This window comes from Artibeus jamaicensis, unplaced genomic scaffold, assembly GCF_021234435.1.
Source record: "Artibeus jamaicensis isolate MK-2021 breed Jamaican fruit bat unplaced genomic scaffold, CSHL_Jam_final contig_525, whole genome shotgun sequence".
NCBI classification, from domain to species: Eukaryota; Metazoa; Chordata; class Mammalia; order Chiroptera; family Phyllostomidae; genus Artibeus; species Artibeus jamaicensis.
In genome coordinates this window covers 3,646,263-3,662,009 of record NW_026521874.1, presented here as the reverse complement: position 1 = coordinate 3,662,009, position 15,747 = coordinate 3,646,263, and the positions used below count along the sequence as shown (strand labels likewise).

The 15,747-nt window shown below is 56.9% G+C and overlaps 1 protein-coding gene across 4 annotated transcripts; it reads right to left on the bottom strand.

The window, feature by feature from the left end:
- Positions 1 to 3,040: 3,040 nt before the first annotated feature.
- Positions 3,041 to 13,064, bottom strand: HPD (4-hydroxyphenylpyruvate dioxygenase). 4 transcript variants are annotated; one of them, XM_053669875.1, is made up of 14 exons: positions 12,915 to 12,998; positions 12,788 to 12,814; positions 12,305 to 12,367; positions 11,863 to 11,967; positions 11,255 to 11,297; positions 10,986 to 11,068; positions 9,986 to 10,075; positions 8,651 to 8,754; positions 8,174 to 8,251; positions 7,551 to 7,713; positions 7,381 to 7,452; positions 5,848 to 5,970; positions 3,486 to 3,602; positions 3,041 to 3,384 (listed from the first exon to the last, which is right to left on the bottom strand). In XM_053669875.1, exons 1-14 carry the CDS (start codon positions 12,915 to 12,917, stop codon positions 3,301 to 3,303), a joined length of 1,155 nt encoding a protein of 384 aa, XP_053525850.1. In that variant the 5' UTR covers positions 12,918 to 12,998; the 3' UTR covers positions 3,041 to 3,300. The 4 variants fall into 4 exon arrangements, with proteins under 4 accessions (XP_053525850.1, XP_053525853.1, XP_053525851.1 ...); XM_053669878.1 differs by lacking the exons at positions 12,788 to 12,814; positions 12,915 to 12,998 and adding an exon at positions 13,010 to 13,064; XM_053669876.1 differs by lacking the exon at positions 8,174 to 8,251 and having other exon boundaries at positions 12,915 to 13,000.
- Positions 13,065 to 15,747: the final 2,683 nt, after the last annotated feature.

The window sequence follows — 15,747 nt, the reverse complement described above, 5'->3', positions numbered from 1 at the left end:
TTGGCAGCCTCACGGTTGGGGGGGGGGCAAAGAAAGGAAGGCCGGGCCGAATGTCCACTGGAGGTGGGCTGGTTGTCGGAGCCATGCATCCAGACAGCCGGACCCCACTGCGGGTGGACTCACAGGAACAGAAACCGGACCCAGGGCGAGTCAGAGCCAGGAAACGACACAGCTCTTGCCCCTTCGTTCATTCATTTGACTGAACATGTTTATTAGGGACCTGCTCTGGACCGGATGCTCACCCGGGCGCTGGGGGTACAGGGTGGAGAAAACCCACTCCCCTTCTTCACGGCGACTGTTTTTGTGGGTGGGTCAGACGAACATGAAGGATCAGTGCTACAGGCCAGAGAAAAATGGCCATGAGAGGAGCGTGTTGGTGGGTGGGGAGTGACGTTTTACATAGGGTCATCGGGGAGGTCCACTGGGCCAAGGGGGCACAATAATCGAAGGACATAAGGACATAAGCGCGCATTTACCTCACTGCGGATGCCTTGGGGAAGGGCGTTTCAGGCAGAAGGACCCCCCCACCTGACGTATCAAACACCCCCAAGGAGGCCTGCAAGGCCGTTGCTGAAATAAGGTCCAGAAGGTACTGTGGGGGCAGCAGACACCAAAGGGCCTTTCAGGGCTGCGTGAGGACAACCCAGTGCGTCCAGCCCCAGGCACACGCTGCAGACACCTACAAGTTGGAGTTTCCTTCATCATCCCTCCTGACCCTGCTCCTCCTGCTGGATTTCCACTCCGGTCAATGGCATTTCTGTTCGTCATGCACCGCCCCGCCCCCACCATACGGCTGCCCCAGGTCACCTAAGCTCGAAACCTGCAAATCCTGATGGATGGTTCTCCTTCTCCCTTATTCTTCAAGTCGTCCACCTCTTGCTTTGCCTCTCTGACCCACAGGATAAGACCTTCCCTCACTGGTTCTGGTGTGGGGACCAGAAAGGAAGGCCCCATCAAAACATGCACAGGGCAGACCAGGTAGGTCGGCAGGAGGGGGGAGTGCCAGGTAGACTTGGGTCACTCCGGCCCCTCTCCAAAAACAAGAGCAGACATGTAGTACTGATACTGTACCAGCCAGTTTTGTTTTGTTTTTAGAGAGAGGGGAAGCGAGGGAGAAAGAAAGGGAGAGAAACTTTCATGTATGGTTGCTTCTCCCATGCCCCTTTCTTGGGGACCTGGCCCACAACCCAGGCCTGTGCCCTGACTGGGAATGGAACTGATGACCTTTCACAGTCCTGCACTCAATCCACTGAACCGCACCAGCCAGGGCTGCCAGTCAGTTTTAAATATCTTTGATGTTCATCTCACAGCAGCACTAGGAGGCAGATATGATTTCGCCCCCATTTAACAAAAGAGGAGAAGCAGGGCACAGAGAGGTTAAGTAACTTGCCCAAGGTCACACAGCAAGCAACTAGCTGGTCTGAGGAGAGAACCCAGACATTCTGGCTCCCCAGTCTGGGCTTAGCTAATGCAGGTCTGCTCTGCCCAGGCCCCATCTCAAGGGTCACCAACTGCTTGGTTCCCGCTGAGTATTGCTTCATAGGAAGAACAGCCCAGAATTGCCTGGTGGTTCCAAGAAGAACTAGAATCCTAGGATTTCTATGTGAAATATCCCAACTTTCTGAAATGTTGACTCAGATTTGTTCACAATTATGCAGACAGGATACATCTGTGAGCCAGACCTGGCCCATGGGCCACTAGTTTGCAACTTCTGGAGTTGTAGAATTTCCCTCTTTTGCATAAGCCATGAAGAAATAGAGGGTTCTTTTTACCCAGCAGCCTGGGCCTGGGGCCTGCCGTTGTTCTTTGGGGTCTTGCTAATTTCATTTCTGAAGTCCATGGTTCCAGAATCCCTACCTTCTATTACCTGAAATAATAATTTTTTAAAAACCCAATTCTCCCTTTACACCAACGTAAATTTCTTTCTTGAAAAATTCTCGCCCAAGGATATGTTTTATTGAGTTTAGAGCAGGATAGGGAGAGAGAGAGAGAGAGAGAGAGAGAGGAACACAAATGTAAGAGAGAAACATTGATCAGTTGCCTCCTGTACATGCCCCAGCAGGGATCGAACCCATAATCTAGGTATGTGCCCTGACTGGGGACGAAACTCGAAAACTTTTAGTGTGCTGGATGACACTCCAGCCAATGAAATCACCTGGCCAGGGCCAACTTGGATTTTTTCTTACACTGAGATCCACCTGCTCCCAGTTCTGAGTTGTCTTTCTCAGGGAGGCTATGAAATGTCAGATGCAGAAGGAAGGAGAGACCCAGCTTGCCCCCACCTCCTCTTGTCTGGTTTTGAAGAAAAATTTCCTTCCAAGAGTTTTAGGACTAGTAGCTCCCTCCCAACTGTGTCATGCTTTTGCAGGGTTTACTCACACTTGAGTATGAACTAGTAATGCTATGGGGGCCAGAGCTGTACCACTGATTTGGGGGTTCAGATCCTTCCTACCAGATCCACCTCTCAGACCAGAAACCATGCCCCGTTGGTGCGGAGCAAGGACGCTTCCCCCAAAACCCTTACCTAACACTCTCCCCTCTCTTTTCCAAAAGTTTGGGTTCAGGGCAGCAAAACTGGGGATGGCTCATCTTTAGAGACCATAAGGCCACCACACAGATTGCTGCCAAGTGCAGTCACACCTTAAGGCCTTTACTCTTGCTGTTCCCTCGTCCTGGGATGCTCTTTTTCCAGATTTTCCCACGCTGGCTACCAAATGTCACCTCCCCAGGGCGGCCTTCCCTCGATGAAAATTAGCGCCACTCCCAGCAGTCTCACCACCCGCTTTATTTTCCTAATAGCATGTACCACTCCACGAAACCATGGTCTGTCTTCCCCGCTAGAGTGTAAGCCCTCTGTACCCCTTGGTTCCAGAATTCCCCTGACCGGCGCCGGCCGTCCCATGAACCAAGCGCTCGCACTCTGCTCCTTGGCTGTCACCGTGCTCCGAACCACTAACGCAGACGCCGCTGCGGCGCTACCGCCCCCTGGCCGCCAAACGGCGTCACTGCTCCTGCCCGGCACAGACACCCGGACAACGCGTGGGATCTCGGTCCTCTTTTATTTCGGAGAACCACAGAGGCGGGCGGCACCAGGAGGTGGGCGGGACCTCGGGTCCAGGACCGGCTGGTGGGAGGGACCTAAAGGGAGTGGCCAGTAAGAAGGGCTGGCTCTTCGAGCCGGTGGGATGGGCGTGTTCCAGAACTAGGGGGCGTGGTCTTCCGCGCTGTGGCCCGTGGGCGGGGCCTCGACTGGTCTCGCAGGACTCGCGGAGCCTACTTGACCCGCGCTACCCCGTTCGCCTACATGTTTGTGAGGTTGCCCCGCAAGGCCTGCTCCTCCTCGATAGCTTTGAACAGTGCATTGAAGTTGCCAGCTCCAAAGCCCTAGAGCAGAAGACAGTCGGTGAGTTGCGAGCCCAGAAAGCCAACCGGGTTAACCAACCTGCATGACCCCCTTGGGCTTGCTGGGGACAGGTGGCATCTACCTGGTGGTTGTGGCGCTGAATGACTTCCAGGAAGAGCGTGGGCCGGTCCTGCATGGGCTTGGTGAAGATCTGCAGGAGGTAGCCATTCTCATCGTAGTCCACCAGGATTTTCAGCTCCTGTGTGGGGGACAGGGGCCCGGGTTGGGGGGAGGCTGACGCACTCCTCTACCTTCGCACCTTGGCATCCTTAGAAAGTCCATAGGAAGGGGCTCCTGCACCCCCTAATCCAAGAAAAGACCCCTTTCGCCAGCAGTTCCAGACACCTCAAAATAGATCGCCATGTTGTCCTATTATCAACCCCTGGCTCACTCCCTGCTGGCCTGGACCACTCTCGTAGCCTCCACTGAGGTCTCCCTGCTTCTGCTCTGGCCTCTTTACAACCCATCTTCCCCACAGACATAGCAGGGTCTTTCAAAAATCAGATCATGCCATTCCCTGTTTAAAACCATCCACTGGAAATGGGCGGTTGCTGGTGGGAAAATGGTACAGCCACTGTGGAAAACCTTCTGGCAGGTCCTCAGAAGATTAAACAGAGAATTACCTTATAACCCAGTAATTCCACTACTAAGTAGCTACCCAGGAAAATCAAAACATGTCAGCACAAAAACTTGTACAGAATTTGTCATAGCGTTATTTAAACAGCTAAAAAATAGAAATGACCCAGATATTCATCAACTGATGAAGAGATAAGCAAGATGTGGTCTATTCACTCGGTGGAATATTACTCAGCCACGAAAAGGAACGAAGCCCTGACACCGGCTACAACGTGGATGGACCTTGAGAACATGATACTGAGAGAGACGCCAGACACTGAAGGCCACCTATTGTGTGATTTGGCCATGATTTGCTTTCTTCTGGTCCACTCCATTGATTTGAGTCCCAGTTTCCTTTTCATCGCTATTGGTTTCCTGTGCAATTCCATTCATTTCAATTAGTTTCGCCTTCATATATTTGTCTAATTTGTGGGTATAATCAACCAGTTCTGTGAGGATCCTGATCACCAGTGTTTTAAACTGTGCGTCTGAGAGTTTTGCTATTTCTTCATCGCTTAGATTTATAGGCTCTGGTGCTTTGAGATCTTCTTGAGCCATTTTTGGTCTGTTCTCACCCTTTAAGTGTGAGGAGCGGAGCCTTGGACTCCCAGGTCGCTGGGTTGTGACGCTGTATGTGGAGGCGTGGTCAGAGCGGGGAAATGGCGGCCCCCTCTGCTGTTTCCCGCCGCTGGGTGTGGAGCAGAGCTTTAGGTGGTTCACCTGGGCCGGGCCACTCAGAGTCGCTGGGTTATGACGCTGTATGTGGAGGTGGGGTCAGAGCAGGGAAATGGCGGCGCCCTCCCTGCCGCTTGCTGGCTTGCTGTGGCGACCCGCTGGGTTCCGGTCCAATCACCCACTCCCTCGCTTGTCTATCCGCGCACCAGTGCGCGACCACAGTCAACCCGCAGCCCTGCTCCCTCGCTGTTTCCCCCGCGGTCCCTTGCTTGGTCGCTTGCTCAGTTGCTTCCTAGGTCCCACCCTGCACCTGGATTCCGAGCGCCTGAGTCCGTCTGACCGAGTTCTCCTGTGCAACCCCGCTCTACCAGCTGCTGGTTTCGCCCCTCTTACCGGTCAGGCTGAAGAATTTGTTGTTATCAGACTTCCGAAAAGTTCAATTTTCTGTGCTCTGGCTGTGTTTTCTGTTGCTAATATTTAATTGTCTCTAAACTTGGTTGTGTGAGAAGGCACGGTATATCCACCTATGTCTCCATCTTGGCGGAAGTCCTTGAGTGATTTTATGTTATGTGACTTATATATTATTACAACTATTGAAAAAAAAACAAAACCCACCCCACAGTGCTTTCTGGCCACAGAAAAACAAACTCCAAAGTCCTAAATAGCCTCCACGAGGAATCAGCCCCCACCTACCTCTGTGACCTATCCCACACTCCCTCTCCCATCCCCTCCAGCCTCCTTTCTGTTCCTCAGGTGCTTGAAGCTTGCTCCTGCCTCAGGACATTTGCACTTGCTGTTCCCTCTGCCAGGACTACCCTTTCCCCAGCCTTTCACACAGCCGACTCCCTCTCATCATCTGGATTTCACGGAAATGTCACTTCCTCAGAGAAGCCTTCCTTCCTGGTTGCTCTCTGTCATAGCCTATTTTAACTTCCTAGGTGGCCGTGACTCTGTCCCTCTCTGATGGTGTTTGTTTCATTTATTTGTCATCTGTCTCTCCACTAGGATGAAAGTCCCGCGACAGCCGGGACCTGGCCTGGTTTCCCTCTGGGTCCAGGCGTGTCCTGTGGGTGAGAGGTCTGGACAGAATTTTCGAGGCGAGATGGAACTCGGCTGGCCCTGCAGGCTGACTGAGGAGCCCGCTGCAGCCTCACCTCCAGCATATCCATGCTCTCCTTCACCCGGATCTTGGCTGACTTGAGCTTCTCCCGTAGCTGTTTGTAGTACGTGGATGGGACGTGCAGGAATTCCATGCCTCTCTCTCTCAAGTGGCGAACCTGTTTTGGGGCAAGGTCAAGTTCAGCCTCCTTCTCTCTCCACACTCAACACCCCTAGCCAGGTAGAGGTGCTGGGCCAGGAGGAGGCAGGGTCCCTGTTCTGGTCCCCCCAAAATGCCAGGGTGCACTGTGACCTCATCCCCTTCCCCCTCGGGGTCGTGTGGATCCCGATGGACGAGCGGCCGTCACTAACGTGTAATGGGATGCTCACCGTGTGCCTGTCTCCAGCCCTGTGTATTGCCTCATTATGTCCTGGCAGTCGTCTTTAAAGGCATTTGGATGACATTATCCCCATAGCTGGGGACACTGAGGCACGAAGAGACTGAGTATCTGTTCTCAACATCATAACCAGAGTGCCTTTATTAAAGTACAAGTCACGTCAGCTCTCTTCTTATGCCCTGGTGGTGTCACATCTCCTAAGTCCTCACCATCGGCTCCCCCTCCGATGTTCTAATCTGGTCTCCTACACCCTTCTCTTTTGCTCATTCTGTTCCAGCCACGTGGTCTTGCTGTTCCTTCAGCCATCCTCCGCCTCGGCTGTGCCTTCTGCCTGGCCTGCTTTCCCCCAGGTGTCCACACGCTTCTCCCTTTCCAAACCCGCTCCTCCTGGCCCTGCGCTCGCCAATGTGTCCTTCTCCATGGGGCCTTTCGTGGCCACCCTACCTGAACCGCAGTGCCCCTCCCCCACTGCCCTCCTCATTTTCCCCCCAAGCGCTCCCTGCCATCTAACATCTATTTCACTTGCTCTCTCTTCTGCCTCCATAGGGGTGGAAACTATTGCCTTGTTCACTGGTGGCTCCCAAGCCCCTAAAACAGTACCCGGCACATAGTTAGTGCTCTGTAACCATCTGCTGAGTAAGTGAGTGAATGAATGAAGTGGCTAAGGCCATGCAATGAATATTTGGTTGGGCCAGATTGACGGGGCAGTCCAGGCTCTCGCCCACTCTGCCAAACTGCCATGTAAGGAATGGGTGGGACCCAGCCTCCCTAGGGGCTGGACCCACAGACTCAGGACATTTAATTTGGCTCCAAGGACGTAATTGATCTTATGGCCTAATAGCCTCATTTTCAAGGTGAGGCGACTGAAGCCCAGAGAGGGGGACAAATCCCCCAGGGAGACTCAGCAAGTCCCCGGCAGAAACTGGGGGAGAGAATCCAGGCTTTGTGTGGACTCTGGCATTTGCTGTTTCTAAGGAGAGCCTGAGCCCTCCCAGGTGGGGCTGCTCCTGAACTTGGGCGGCAGGAACCAGCAGGGCCCCCCCCCCCCCCCCCCCCCCCCCCGCAGCCCTCGGGGCCAGCAGGGGGCCCAGGGCTGCTCCTCCGCAGCTCTCCCTCCATTTTGCAGAGACTGGCTCTGGAGCTGAGTGGGGTGGGGGTGGGGGGGATCAGGGCCAGAAATGGGCTTCTCACCGTCAAGATGATGTCTTGGGTCTTGAGAGCAATGTGCTGCACCCCAGGGCCCCCGTTGAAGTCCACATACTCCTGCCGGAGGGCGACAAGGAAACCCCTGTCATCGGCCCCGTCCCCACGAGAGCCCTCAAACCCCTTCCCTGCTGTCTTCTCCCTCAGGACGGCCCCACCTGGATCTGGGACTTCTTCTTGCCCGGCGCCGGCTCGTTGATGGGCATCTTGATGGACTCCTCGTAATTGGCCACCACGATGGACCGCAGAGAGCTGTACTCTGTGTGCACCTGCGTGTCATCCACAGACCAGAAGCGGTGGAACTGCAGGTTTTTCAGGTACCTGTGGGGTGGCCGGAACGGCACGTTGGCTCTGGGACGGGCTCCCTGCCTCTCTCCCGGAGCTGGTTCCCAGAGCAGGCTCCAGAAGGGACCGTCATTCCCATCACGCACGTCATGGGTTGCTGCCTTCGTTGTGACGGTTGCCCTTCAGGTGGACGTAAAGCCTTGTAACCCCAGGGTGAGGCAAGGCTCCAGCAGGGCCAAGTGCTTCGAGAAGGGGCACTTGCTTCTAATGGGCACAAGGGCTCTGGGGGGGTGGGGAAAGTCTCTGAGCCTCCCTGGACTGTGACACCCACCCTGTGCCGATTCCCCCAGGTTCCTCACTTTGGGCCTTGTATGCTCTGGTCTCCATGGGGACAGTTGTGCAGGGAAAGATGATCGGGGGGGCCTCCAGCTCACTTCCTACCACCCGGCTCTCTGCTTCTGAGACACTCAGGCCCTGACGTGGGCCAGGGGCTCACCATTCGGAGGCGGACTGCATCTCCTGATCAGGCTGGTTTCCCACGACATGGTCAATGACCTCGAGGCCGCAGTGGGGCCTGGGACAGGGGCTCAGTTAAGGGGGGAGAAGGTTACTCCCTAAATCTACCCTTCTTCCCACTGGCCCCTCAGCAATAGTAACAACTCACTATGAGGTAGCACCTACAACAGGCATCTTGTTTGTGTCAACTCACACCCCCTTACTCGCCCCATTTTGCAGATGGAGACACTGAGGTGTAGAGAAATAAAGTCACTTGCCAAGGTTAAGTGACTATGAAGTAACAGAGCTGGGATTTGAACCCAGATGGCCTGCTTCCAGAGCCTGTGTTCTTAGCCTCTAGGCTGAGTCTCCAAGCCACCCTTGGGGACCCTCAGGAGCACCCCAGCAGGCTCACAACGCATCGCCCCTGCAGAGGGGCCTTGCTCTCCACCCCCGCCCTGCCCTGAGCAGCACTCACAGCTTGGAAAGCAGGGGGTCCTTGGAGTCCAAGCCCTTGAACCCAGGCAGGAAGCAGCCGGTGTAGCTCATCTTCTCCACCAGGGTGTGCGTGGTGTCACCGTACTGCGGGTGGGAGACAGGCTGGCTGGGCCCCCGAGCTCATGTCCCCTCCAAGGCTGGGCCGCACCTCATGGTGCCCACATAGCCCTGGGCCCTGGCCCGGACCAACCCCCACTCACTGTCTCACTTCGGGCAAGTCACTCCCCCTTTTGGAAATGAGCTGCAGCCTGTCCTTTGGGAATTTCTTTGACAGTCTCTCTGCCCCCCAGAACCCGAGGTTCTAAGAGGGCGAGGACACTTTCTGGCTCCGTGCTGTGCCCCCCACACCTCGGTCAGCGCCTGGTGCAGTGCAAACGTGCGGACCTAATGGAGAACGACGAGGAGGTCATGTCAGAGCACACCAAAGGGGGCTTTGAGTCTTAACCACTTTTAGGTTGTATTTAATCTAGAGAAGATCAGGCCCGTGGCTGTCTCTGTATGATGACGGCACGGGTGCTAAACCCAGTCCGTGACCTCCGCTGGTGTGTCCGCAATGTCCAGGCACCGTCGTGCTAGGAGCCAAGTGCACAAGTGGTCTCTTACGATAACCCTCGGAGGGGTTGCAGCTGGGGAAACCGGGGCACAGAAATGTTAGGTGGTGCACCGTGTCAGATCGCACCAGGGGCGTCCAACCCCAGTCCTCACTCGTCTCGACGTGGTCAGAGAGGTGAAGTGATTTGCCCAAAGTCACTCAGTGAGTGTGGGGTGGAGCACGCCCCGCCCCCCCGTGTCCAGAGCCTCTGCTTCCTTCAAAGTCCCTGCCCAAAGCTTACATCCCCGTGATGTGACCCCCCACTAGGGAGGAAGGGAGGCCCCAGGAGGGTGGCAGGTAGCCCCCCTCATCAGCCTGTGTGCACTGCCAGGCATCACAGGCGACTGGCCCGGAGGGGCAGCCTGTGCTTTGAAGAACAAGAGCGGCCCTGGCTGGTGCAGCTCAGTGGATTGAGCACAGGCTGTGAACCAAAGTGTCTGTGCTTTGATTCCCAGTCAGGGCACAGGCGTGGGTTGTAGGCCAAGTCCTTAGTGGAGGCCACGTGAGAGGTAACCACACATTGACATTTCTCTCTGTCTCTTTCTCCCTCCCTTCCCCTCTTTCTAAAAATAAATAATCTTAAAAAATAAAACATTTAAAACAAAAAGAACAAGGGAGTCATGACGTAAGGAGTCAGGGGTGGGGGGGGTCCCGGCTTCTCAGTGGGCACTTAGTGGGCACTAACGCTGCGGGGGGGGGGGGGCAGCACTGGAGTTAACTCACTGTCTGCAGCACAGCAAGCTTCACCTTCCCAAACTTATCTTGCTCCACCCAGGGCTCGCGGATGATTTTGGCGCCTCGTTCGCGGGCTTTCTGCAGGAGAATGGGGAGGGGGGCGGTCAGGCCTGGACCTTCTGGAGCCCCTGCCCGCTGCTCCCGCTGGATCGCCCCTGCGTGCTCCAGCCCCAGACAGAAACCCTGGCCAGCTTCTGTGGTTGCCCCTGATACTCGTGCCTAGTGCCCATTTGGCAGATTGGGAAACCGAGGCTCAGGCCCAGAGTTGAGGCTGTGGGCGACAAACCAGGTAGGGGTTGGGGGGTCTGTCCTGCCTCTCCTCACTCATTCTGTGGCCCTTTTTCCTCTCCAGTCCTCAGTTTTCCCATCTGTAAAAAGGGTGGTTCAGTAAGAATATGAGCTCATTAATGGAGCACCCACTATGTGTCGCACCCTCTGCCAAGTGCCTTACATGCATAATACATGCATCACATAGTAAGCCTCACTTAGCGCATGTCTGTTCCTATCACACATGTCTGTTCCTATCACGTGTGAGGATTAGAGGTTAATACCTCACAGCAGCATTCTGTGGAAGGTGCTGTTACTGTCTTTGCTTTGTAGGTGAGGACACTGAGGCACAGAGAAGTTACATCACTTGCCCAAGGTTGCACAGCTAATGAGACTCAGGCCCAGGCAGCCTGCCTCTGGAATCTGAGCTCTGAGCCTCAGCGTTTGGTTCAGGGTCCTGCTCAACAAGCAGCCGTTACGATCTCAGTGCCTTGCTGTGAGAGTCCGGTGGGCTGGGTGCTGGGGTCATGCCCGTGTTGCGGTTGTGGAAACTGAGGCTCAGAGAGAGGACACACAGTCAGGCCGGGTGTCTCTGGACTTCAGGCGTGTGTCGCTCAGCACGGCAGTGTCCTCCAGCCCCGACAGAGCGGGGACTCGATGCAGACTCGGGCGGGCCAAGCCTTCTTGCTTCGTCCCCGCGGCAGCCCAGGTGTGGACTCACCTGTACAATGTATTCGCAGTCTTCCACCTCGAACGCGACGTCCTTCACTCCGTCCCCGTGTTTCACCAGGTGATCGCCCATCTCTGTGGCCGGCGGGGGGTGGGGGTGGCACTGGAGTTACGGACCTCACCTGTGCCCCCCGGCTGCTGGGCTCTGTCTCCTTCAGGGCTGAGGACCCTCCGAGAGCCCTAACGCCTGTGTCCCTGACCTTGCCCACGATACCCGGTCTCCACCCCCTGGCACCTCCAACCCCTCTGGGGTCCCCTCACCTTTGTTCCAGGGGTTGAGAGCAGAGGAGAAAACAAACACAATCTAAGACACAGAGAAGGGGGGACGGTGAGCTGTGGCTCCCACGAGTGCAGGTGGGCGCGCCCCACCGTCTGTCCCCTGCCACCCCTCGTGATGCAAAAGGAACCAGATTAGCCTTCCAGGCAGGCAGGTTCCCCCTCCCTGGGTTGCAGTCCTGCTCTGCCTCAGTGCCCCCCCCATCCTGAGGGACTGGGGGCTTCTCCTGTGCCCCAGGGGCCTGCATCAGGCCTCCCGCGGGGACAGCTCTGGGACCGGGGCCAGGGTGCTGCTCAGGCTTCCGGCTCTGACCCTGGGGCCTCTGCCCACTTTTCCCCGATACGCGTGAGGCCAGCATTGGAAGGGAGACAAAACTAAGAAGGCCCCCGTTGTACGTGACACGAAGGTGCCCGGCGGAGCGGCCGGTGGGCGCCGCACCCCGCCGGCATGCTGCTGGCTGTGCCTGCCTGGACAAAGGGCCTCCTGGTCTCTGGGTTTCGGCCAAAGGCACGAGAGTCTGCTGGATCTCAGAGACCCGAAGGAGGAGAGGGACAGGCCTCCTGGACGAGTGGAGGTCCAGCTGGGGACTCACCTGCCCTTGCTTCACCACGTGGCTGACCACCTCCCTGGAACCTGTCTCCAGGCCCCTGTAGGCCAGCGGCTCGAAGCCCATCTTGCTGCAGTAGAAAGATGCGGCCTGGATCAGAGGGGCAAGCGCGTTGGGTCCGTGAGGGCTGAGGCGCCGGCCTGGGGCCCCCGGGGAGAGCTGCCCCCCAGCTTGTCCGCCCCATCGTGCCAGGGCAGGGCCCTGCTGGAAGAAGGGCTGCTCTCTGACCCCTCCCAACCTCCCGTGGGATTCCTGCTGGAGTCCGTCCCGATCGTGTAAACAGGGCCCAGAGTGTCCGTCCTTCCACTGACGTCCGGCACTGGCCCTGACCCTGACCCTCCCCCCCCAGGGGCCAATCACAGACCCGTCCGGAGGCCCTCTTGCCCACCCAGTCTGTGCCCACTCCAATACCTCGCCCTTGCCTCACCTGCTTGGCATTGCCCACCCAGAAGGTCACGGAGTGGAAGTGGAGGAATCGGCCTCTCTCGGGCTGAGAAGGAGAGAGGGGCCAAGGCTGAGTCCCTGCGTGTGGTCACTTCCCTCCCCCCCCCACGCCCCCACTCCAGTTGCCAAGCCACAAAACAGGTTTCTCATGGAGAATTCGAGCTCCTGGGAGGCCAGGCTTGGGCGGCCTGCCCAGGTTTCACAGAGGGGTACAGCCTGTTGATACAGCAACACGGATTTCAGTTGGATCTTAGAAAGAACTTCCAGACAGGCTGAAGAGGTTGGCAGGAACTTGAGTTAAAGTTCCTCAGGAGGGCGGCTCAGTGTCGGGGAAGCGGGGGTCAGCAGAGATGACCTTGAGCGCACATGCTGTACGTCACAAGCCCACTCTACCTATTCCTCTTCTGATGTTCGCGGACGTCCCCTTGTCCCAGGGCCCTGAACCCACCTGTGCCCTCCTGCTTACCTTCTGTCCTTTGTTGTTGTAAAACGTCTAAGGAGAAAGAACAGGACGGTAAGGTTTGGATGCTCAGCCACAGGTGTTTCTGGAAGCCACCCCAGCAAGACTGCCATGGCCCTAGGCAGGCACTCACCATGACGGATCCGGGTCGCGTTTCCCGTGGGGGACACTGGGACAAAAGGCTGGAGGAGGCCGGGGCAGGGGTATTTAACACCCAGCAGGCCTCACCTCTGGCTTCTGTGGCCGTCCTGGGGGTGGGTGCTGGCACGATCCCCGGAAGCTCCTGGCCCTGGGAGCCTCTGGTCCGACCCCGTTGGACAGGGTCGGGCAGTCAGCCGTAGAGAAAGGGAGTGGCCTGCCCAGGGGCCAGGGCAGGAAGCCAAGGGACACATGGTTCCTAGGACCCTGGGCTTGGACTCTGAACTCTGCGCCGCAGAATGCAAAGCTCAGAAACCAAGTCAAGCTGAGTGCCGTGGTGCCTCCAGAATTCGTACCCAGGGAGAATTTGAGGGGGGACTGGGGGCTGGTCTGGAGGCCCTGTTTCCATGGCGAGTGTGTAGTTTACGTTAGGGTAAAAGGCTTGCGTTCCTGGCATTCCCTCCCACGTGACTGGGGCACGTCACCGAAGCCCCTGGGCCTCGGTCTCCCCATCTGTCAGACGAGAGCGACAACAGTGTGGCGGGGATGCCACGAGACAATGCCTAAGTCTTTGCCGTCGACCTGCTGCGAGTAAGGTCTCTGTCAGCGTCGGTTATGATTCATGATGTTTCTTTGGGATTCGGAGCGCAGGTTCTCCGTGTCTCCAGGGTGGGGGGTGGGGGGTGGGGGGCGGCTCTGGAAACAGGAAGGCCGGGGCTCTCTTTCAGGTCCCCCTTCCCTGGAAGATGGGGCAGCGACTGCCGGCCGGCCGTGGCATTTACGGAGGGCTCCAGGATAACCCTGGTCCCCAAAGGCTCTGTGGCTGAGCCCTCTTCGCAGGGAACCGACTCGATCAAATGTCCTCGTTGCCTGGAAGCGCTCACCGGCCGTGACATTGGCCATCTGGGCCCCTGACTTGGCTTCGACCCTCTATCCTCTTGCATTTTGGTTCCCACAGTGTCCTGCATCAGCCCTTTTATTTTTCAATCCTCACCAAAGGATACATTTATTGATCTGAGAGAGAGAGAGAAACATCAATGGGAGAGAGAAATATCGATCAGTTGGCCCCTGTACATGCCCCGGCTGGGGATCGAACCCATAACCTAGGTACGTGCCTGAACTGGGAATTGAACACACAACCTTTCTGGCACATAAAATGGCACTCCAACCAACCGAGGCACCAGGCCAGGGCCCACGTCAGCCCATTAGAAAAAATACAGAAAAACAGATCTTTGTGGCTAGTAATGACCTCAGGGACCATACAGCCCAGCATTCTGCTTTTCCAGAGGAGAAAAACAGACAAATAGCAACAGACTGCCCGGGGCCACGACCCCTGACGTGGGGCCCTGCTGGGGACAGAGATCTGAAGTCCAGCCTCTGTGCTTCTGAAGCTGGAAGCCACCCCACAAGGCCGGGCACCCCCTCCTTTCCTCTGTGTTTTGGGCACATCTGGAGGCAGGCGAGGTGGCTCCTCCTCCTTAAACCGTCCGCCCCGCCCCCCTTCTGACCACCAGCCTGTGCTCAGTGCCCACTGCATGCCCCTTAAGTCCAGGTTTCCCACTGAGAAATCCAGAGCAGAAGGAGCTCACAGGCCGGAAGGTCCCACTGAGGAAGAGGGCACCGAGGGCCTGGCATGACAGGTCTGTGGCTCACGGGGCCGCAAACGATGTGCTTTATGCTGAGCACCTGCTTCCCTTCTGGGATTCTGGGATTTTCGTACATGCTCTGTAGCGGGTGCCTATGTGCCCGGCGTCCAATAAAGACCCCAAACCCTTAGGCTCAGGTGCGAGTCCCTGGTAGAGAGCAGTTCACAGCCCCTTGCTGGAGGGATTAAGAGTGTCCTTTGCGCCCCCACTGGGGGGAAGACCCTGGGCAGCTTGCCCCTGGTTTCCCCCGGGCGATGCCCATGCTCCTGTCCCCTGGGCCGATTATGCTGTGTTTTTGTTTTTGTTTTTTGCTGTAATAGATCTCAGCCATGAGGGGGGCTGTCTGCTGGCTCCTGTGAGTTCTCCCGGCGCACCATCAAACCTGGGGGGCAGCTTGGAACCCCCAACACAGCTATTCTGAGCTCCCTGGAGGGTCTCAAGGGTCTGGCGGGGGGTGCGGGCTGTAGCTTCAAGGCAGTGGGGAGCTACTGAGGGTTTTATAGCAGAGCTGTAACATCGTGAGAACTTGGCTTGAAAAGCTTGTCCGATTCAGGTCAACACAGGGAAGATAGCTGAGCAGGGACCCAGCCGTCTGTAGTGGCTGTGGTTGACTAGTGAGTGTAACCCAGTGGCCTATTTGTGATTCGTTATTGTATCCGGGGACCGTAAATAAACCAAGAGGCTTTAGCTACATCTGAAAATTGGACCCGAACACAGACAGCCCTGGGCTCTGCTTCCTACAATCTGTAATTACAGACCCCACACAGACCTAGTGAGGGTTCAGAGGCACAGGCCCCGTGCGTAGGACTTCCCTGTCCCCTGCCAGGCCCCACAGCCCTGCCACCGAGGGCTGAGACACTAGTTGGGGACCTGAAGCTGTGAGGGCTGGTCTGTGCGTGGGCTGTTATCAGGGCTGGAGCAGCAGGGCTGGGCCAGCTGGATGAGTGGAACTTTATCTCTTGGGGCCCAGCACCCAGGTGCCTGAGCTTCGGAGTGACAAGCAGCTGTATCCACAGGCATTGGTCACGGCCTGAGAGCTCAGGGAACCGATGGCAGGGGATGTGGGACCCCTGTGCTCCAGACCCTGGTCCTGGGCCCAGGCCCTCTCGGAGTCTCAGTGCCCCAGACCATGCAAAGGGGGCACCCTGGATCGCTGTGCCTGTCTGGCAAGGGGGGGGGTGG

Coding starts and splice junctions, on each gene's coding strand:
- HPD (XM_053669875.1), bottom strand. Junction 11,968..12,304: donor GGGTGGGCAATGCCAAGCAG/GTGAGGCAAGGG, acceptor CCTCTGATCCAG/GCCGCATCTTTCTACTGCAG. Junction 11,298..11,862: donor ACGTGGTGAAGCAAGGGCAG/GTGAGTCCCCAG, acceptor TCTGTGTCTTAG/ATTGTGTTTGTTTTCTCCTC.